Genomic DNA, 7,523 nt, shown 5'->3' on the forward strand with positions numbered 1-7,523 from the left:
TTCTCTCTCTTTAAAAAAAAAAAAACAAAAAAACTGATGGTTACTGAAGTGGTGGGGGTGGGAAAGATGGGGTGGCTGGGTGATGGACATTGGGGAGGGTATGTGCTATGGTGAACGCTGTGAACTGTGTAAGACCGATGAATCACAGACCTGTACCTCTGAAACAAATAAAACATTGTATGTTTAAAAAAAAAAAAAATAAGATAGTAGGAAGGGAAAAATGAAGGGGGGGAATCGGAGGGGGAGACAAACCAGGAGAGACTATGGACTCTGAGAAACAAACTGAGGGTTTTAGAGGGGAGGGGGTTGGGGGGATGCGTTAGCCTGGTGATGGTTATTAAGGAGGGCACGTATTGCATGGAGCACTGGGTGTTATATGCAAACAATAAATCATGGAACACTACGTCAAAAACTAATGATGTAATGTATGGTGACTAACATAACATAATAAAATAAAATTTAAAAAAAAAAAAACACAGAGATGAGCACGCCTGGCTGGTTCAGATAGTAAAGCACACAACTCTTGATCTCAGGGTTCTGAGTTCAAGCCCCACATTGGGCATGGGGCCTACTTTAAAAAAAAAGGCAGAGATTATAGGATTTGGTTTTTAAATCCAACTACATGCTGCCTCTAAAAGACAGACTTAAGGGCGCCTGGGTGGCTCAGTGGTTAAGCGTCTGCCTTCGGCTCAGGTCATGATCCCAGGGTCCTGGGATCGAGCCCCGCATCGGGCTCCCTGCTCAGCGGGAAGCCTGCTTCTCCCTCTCCCACTCCCCCTGCTTGTGTTCCCTCTCTTGCTGTGTCTCTGTCAAATAAATAAATAAAATCTTTAAAAGAAAAAAAAAGACTTAAAAAAATATAAATAAATAAATGAAAGACTTTAGATCTAAAAACACAAACAGGTTGAAAATACGAGAATGGGAAAAACAATAAGAATGGAAAAAGATATACCACGAAAACAATAAAGTTGCAATGGCTATACTAACATCAGAAAAAATGAACTTTAAGCCAAAAAATGTTTCAAAGAGACAAAATGGGACATTTTATACTGATAAAAAGATGAAATTATCATTAACATAACAACTATAAATATATATGGACCTAAAAAAATAAAAAGTCCCAAAATACATGAAACAAAAAGCAATAGAACCTGAAGGGAGAAAAAGACAAACAATACAGCCAATTCTTGCTACTTTCCCTGCCAGTTATACTATATAAAGCCACTGCACTAAATCAGCTAATACTGAACCCTTGAATCCTTTTTCAAATTATTCTCACCTGCTGCTTTAATGTGTAAAAAGAATGTATCATTACCATCAACTGCATCCTAAAGTGGGTTCTCTTTAGAAGCATGACTCAGTACAAGAATGTGACTTGCCATTTGCCTTTGATTGGAAGACTGTAGGTTTGATTAAACACAAATCTTGTATGATCTAGGTACACGATTTGTTCTACAGCCCATATGCGAAACTAATTTAAAGACATATATTTCACAGAACTAAAATGTATCTTGAAGCTCCCATTTCAGTAAGGGTGTTGCAAAGGGAGGTTTTTACCCCTTACATAAAAATGCCATCAGAGACGTGACATATAACATTTTATTAGCTTCAGGTGTACAACAATGATCGATATCTGTATATATTATGAAATGATCACCACACTAACTCTAGTTAACATCCATTACTGTGCAGTTACAAAAATTTTTTTTCCTTCTGATAATAAGAACCTTTAAGATCTAATCTCTTAGAAACTTCCAAATATGCAGTACAGTATTACTAACTATAGTTGACATGCTATACATTACAACCCCGACTTACTTTTTAACTAGAAGTTTACACCTTTTGAGCCCTTTCACCCATTTCACTCACTCCCCACCCCCACCTCTGACAATCACTAGAAGCTTGGATTTGTTGTTGTTTTTCAAGCCCACCTATGAGTTCCTACAATATTTGTCTTCCTCTGGGTGACTTATCTCACTTACTGTAATGTCCTCAAGGTCAATCCATGTTGTCATGAATGCAAGATTTCATTCTTTTTTATGTTTGAATAGTACTACTCCATTATACACACACACACACACACATACATACACACAATTGAAGGGAAATAAAGACAATACAGTCAGTTTTGTTGCTCATGACAGTTCTATAAAGTTGCTGCACTAAATTAGCTAATACTAAACATTTTCTTCTTAAGTCCTAAAAAACAACTTTATCTTCCTTTTTCTCTGTCTTACAAAATGAGATTCACAAGTATTTAGGTGACGTGGCTGAGGCTGTCCCACTAACCTAGAGTTGGGATTCACTTTCTACTCAAATGACCTCAGAACGGAAGCTTCTTGCACTACAATGCACTGCCTGCTACCATTTCCAACCTCTGGTCACCTCTGTACCAGCACTAAAACAAGAAGGCAGAGCATCACCTTGTTTGACTTTAATTGGGAATGTGCATGTTGAGAGACAGATTTTTTACTGCTCTGTGCATGTCCACAAATGACCAATGAAACAGCATAAGTATTAATTTGGGGGTTAGAAATAAACTGCAGCAAACAGGCAAATTCACAAATATGGAATACACAAAATGAGGAGGATTAAATGGAATTGGAGACTTCAATAACCTACCCTTAATAACAGAACTAGGCAGAAAATCAACAAGAATACAGAAGGCAAACAATCCTACAAACTCATTAGACCTAATAGACATCTATATACAATACTCCATACAACAGCAAAAAAAAAAAAAAGTGCAAGAGTCCACTGAGGCATGTTATTTGCACATACGTATTACACATCCCTAGAAAAAGAACCCCAGGGTTTTCCCTCCTGAGTGTTTTCATTTTGCTTCTTCATGATCCACGATGCCAGCTGAGGTTGTCAGCACGATGAAACCAAACCAGCAGGACAGGAACAGATTATTCTGCTATTTTTCTAGATCTCTGACTTGTATATCAAATCTGAAGCTGATCACTCCACACTTGTTTAACCTGCCTGTGAGGTTCAAAACAATTTTCCCAACTCTGTGCTTATCAATGATTTCAAAATTTACCAATGTAAACCTGCTTCATCATCACAGTTAGAACCAGAAGATGACTTTGGAGCATGGCCTAATTAGAACCTGGCATCTGCCTCTCTTTTCGGCATTGTTAATATTCCTGAGAGCAACTGCCAGAACATTCATGTGCATCATTATGGCAACACAGAAAGGTGGGAGGAAAGCTAAAATAGTCTTCTTAAGCACCCATGAACATTCTGTAGTAGAGATCTTATGCTAGTCCATAAAAAAGACAATTCAATTAAAAACTGGGCAAAAAAATCGGGCGCCTGGGTGGCTCATTTGGTTAAGCGACTGCCTTCGGCTCAGGTCATGATCCTGGAGTCCCGGGATCGAGTCCCGCATCGGGCTCCCTGCTTGGCGGGGAGTCTGCTTCTCCCTCTGACCCTCCTCCCTCTCATGCTCTCTGTCTCTCATTCTCTCTGTCTCAAATAAATAAAAATAAATCTTTAAAAAAAAAAAAAAACACTGGGCAAAAAAATGCATAAACAATTCACCAAAAAAAAAAAAAACCCACAAAATAGAACAGCACATAACCATATAAAAAGATGTTCAACATCATTAATTAGGGAAATGCAAATTAAAGTCATAATGAAATACTACTTTATACCCACTAGCATAGCTATAATCAAAAACACAGATAATAACAAGTGCTGCTGAGAATGGGGAGAAACTGGATCCCTCATATATTACTAGTAGGAATGTAAAATGATGCAGCTATGCTGGAAAACATTTTGATGATATTTTTTAAAAAGTGAGACATAAAATGAGCATACAAACCAGCCATCATACTCCTATTTACCAAGAGAAATGAAAACATATTCCCATAAAAAGGTACACAAATGTTTAAAGGACCATTATTCAGGGGACAGACACCTGGGTGCTCGTCAGTTAAGTGTCCAACTCTTGATTTAGGCTCAGGTCATGATCTCAGGGTCAAAAGATCGGGCCTCACCTCAGGCTCTATCCTCCGTGAGGCATCTGCCTGAGATTTTTTCCCTCTGCCCCTCCCCTGTCACATGGGAGCATGAGCTCTCTCTAAAAATAAATAAATCCCTAAAATAATAAAGGAGCATTATTCATACTAACCAAAGACTGGAAATAATCACAATAGCCAACAACTGGTAAATGGAAAAACAAAATGTTGTATCTACATAATGTAATACAATTCTGCAATAAGAAGGAATGAAGTACTAATTCACTCCACAATGAGCCTCAAGAAAAACAGTATAGTGGGGCGCCTGGCTGGCTTGGTTGTTAAGCATCTGCCTTTGGCTCAGGTCATGATCCCAGGGTTCTGGGATCAAGCCCCGCATCGGGCTCCCTGTTCCACAGAAAGCCTGCTTCTCCCTCTCCCACTCCCCCTGCTTGTGTTCCCTCTCTTGCTGTGTCTCTCTCTGTCAAATAAATAAATAAAATCTTTAAAAAAGAAAAACAGTATAGTGAAATAACTGGAAGAAACTAAATGAAAAAGATGACTATCATAATTCCATCCATATGAAATGTCCAAAATGGGTAAATCTATAGAGAGAAAGTATATTAGTGGGACTAACACTAGGAACTGACTACAAATTGGCAAAGGGGATCTTTCTGAAGTGATGGAAATGTTCTAAAACTGGACTGTGATGATTTTCGCATAACCCTGTCAATTTCCTAAAACTCACTATAAAAACAGATGAATTTTATGATAGGTACAGTACCTATACCTTAATAAAACTGCTAAAAAGGAGAGACACAATTCATATGTTGCAACAATATTTACAACATTTTTTATTTGCTCCAAGTTTCTCACATTGTAAAAACGCTCTTTTTTCCCAATTTGAACTACTTCTACCGACTATTCCTCAAAATTTTGACTCTCCTCCCTCTTTTCTTTATCATGTCTTTAGAATGTATATTCCTTATACTTTGTTTTTAAAGATTTTATTTATTTTTGAGAGGGAGAGAGAGAGCGCACAGAAGTGGGAGGAGGGGCGGAGATTACTGCATTGGCAAATTTAACATTCTCTTAGGCAGTCTTATGGAGGAGGCAGCACTAAAAGGATTAAAAGGAAAATCCAGAGCTGTAGTTTTACATACTGGATATAGTCTATGTAATGTCCTGACAGTGGGAAATAGCACTCCTAGTATGACCCAGAATTTATAAAGCTATGACCAATTCTAGGCAACATATTTTAAGGGGATCACGAACAAAGAATTTTGCCAGAGATGAAAGAATGGTCTGGTAATAAATCTAAACACCATAACACACATTGGAAGAATAAGAAGTCATTAGCCTGGAGACGAAAAAGAGTAAAGAGACACCATCTTTGGCTTTCAAATTCATGAAGGGTTGGGTTCAACTGAGATTAACTCCACAGGGCAGAACTAAAATCAATGCACAAAAGTTAGAGTAAAGAAAAAATATGACTCATTCATATAATTATGAATTTTCTAACACCTTAAAACTATACAACTCTGTTCAAGCAGAAGATATTACTACCCAAATTAGATTTAAAAATGGATTTCTATATGGACAAACACCTAAATGGAATACTGGAATAAATAAATATTTCTAAGATACTGAAAAGCCCTAAGCTATAACAACTACTTCTTTCTAAACATGAACATCACTAACTTGTTTTTTCCCTATAAAACATGTTAAATGAGGTCTTCACATTATCGGCATCAAGAGTGCTTTCTGAAAACAATCAATACCATGCTCTTCACTATTAAATTTTCCCTTATAAATAGTACCCTTCTGCATGTTGTGACACTAATACTATGTGCTGGTATACCTTCTAAAAAACAAATGTTTCAACATACTGTTCTGAAAGCTTATTCAAGACTATACAAATGAAGCTACAAGGCAAAGAATTTCTAGTAAACACTTCAAACCTAATAGTCACAATTATTATCTACCATATAAGCTGCTGCACAATAAAATGGTACACTTATGTATAAATTAATGTTCCTACTTACGTTTCTGTGTCTGATACCAAGGATTCATTATTGCATACATCATTGAAGGTGTGAAGTTGATTCTATAATTAGAGAAAAGAAATTAAAGTGTTTTTTTTTACAAATTTTTTCTGGTATGTTACCAACTGTCAAGAAACATGGTTTGATATATATAAAATCAATAAGCAGATCAAAATTGTAAAATATAAGACAATAAGAATTTCACACACACTTACCAATTAGTCTGGTTATTTCACCATATTAAAATAAATAATTTCATACTATCAGTAATACTCATGCTTTATTCCACTAAATACATGAGAAAAAAACAAGAAAACAAAGCTAAATAAGGGAAAAATACAAAAATCTAATGCAAGTGTATGTCACCACAGACATAAAATTTAAGGAAAGGATTCTTCAATAAATTCATTTAAGATTTACTTTAGAAAAATGTCAACAAGTACTCTCTATATTTACAAAGTCCAATACCTGTGTAAAATCTAGTTACTCCAAGAATAACACTACAAAGGAGTAAAGTTCATAGAGACCTTGGTAAACCAGAAAAAGCATATCCATTCTAAAGGATTCAGCTAACTACTTAGCTCTAGCAAATTACTATTATGCAAGAATACAGACTCATGGATACCAGGTCTTCCTCCCCATCTCATTCCAAGACAGCAATACATATTTCTATTTAAAAAATTATTTGCAGGGTTTCTGGGTGGCTCAGTTGGTTAAGCGTTGCCTTTGGCTCAGTTCATAATCCCAGGGTCCTGGGATCAAGCCCCCATCGGCTCCCTGCTCAGTGAGGAGCCTGCTTCTCCCTCTGCTCAGCCCCCTCGACTTGTGCTCCTTCTCTCTCTCTCTCAAAATAAATGAATTTTTAAAAATCTTAAAAAAATAAGTAAGGAAAATACTGAAATTATTTATCAGGACCATACAAAGTAACACATGTAAAATACTTAGCACAATGCCTCACATAAGTGCTCCATAAATAGCAGGTATGATGATGATGATGATGATGATGACAGTGTAGAAGGAAAATAAAAAATGACTCAAAATAAATAAATATAGCTTACCGTTATCTGACTTAGTCCAGCCAACCTCATAGTCAAAGTCGGTGACATGAAGTACTTAAATGCAAGATCTAGGCTTTCTTTATCAAAGCATAATGTTGTATCCAATGGTTCTTTCACTGTGCTCCACATTAAGTCAGCCATGTTTCGAGCTGCACTCTGTCTTAACTCCTGATCAGAGAGCTTGCATAAATACCTTAAATGATTCAGAAATAAAACATACATAAAAACTTGCAAAATATTCCTAAAGACCCTTCAATAATTCAATAATATTCGTTTGCTCCATACCTCCAAAATGTTTAGTAAAGTAGAACCTGACATCCTAGGATTAACATTCCCAATTTAAATTATTTCTAAGTGATGCTTCAAAGATTGTGACCTGAGGCACTGTGTCCTTCGCTGAGTCGAACTTGAATCAGAAACTGCCAAGAGCCAAGTCATTTAACGTTGAATTT

At 36.5% G+C, this 7,523-nt stretch overlaps 1 protein-coding gene across 1 annotated transcript in view; it reads right to left on the reverse strand.

Annotated features, from left to right (window-relative positions):
- The window catches only part of USP34 (ubiquitin specific peptidase 34), a 182,963-nt gene that overhangs the window by 150,680 nt on the left and 24,760 nt on the right, over nt 1-7,523 (reverse strand). Inside the window, exons 6-7 of the mRNA XM_081797278.1 lie at nt 7,072-7,264; nt 6,014-6,075 (exon numbers count right to left, since the gene is read on the reverse strand). Coding sequence (XP_081653404.1) covers nt 6,014-6,075; nt 7,072-7,264 — 255 coding nt within the window. The remainder of the gene's footprint in view (nt 1-6,013; nt 6,076-7,071; nt 7,265-7,523) is intronic.

The sequence above is a fragment of the Leptonychotes weddellii genome, chromosome 10, assembly GCF_054177405.1.
Source record: "Leptonychotes weddellii isolate Sample4059 chromosome 10, ASM5417740v2, whole genome shotgun sequence".
Lineage (NCBI taxonomy): Eukaryota > Metazoa > Chordata > Mammalia > Carnivora > Phocidae > Leptonychotes > Leptonychotes weddellii.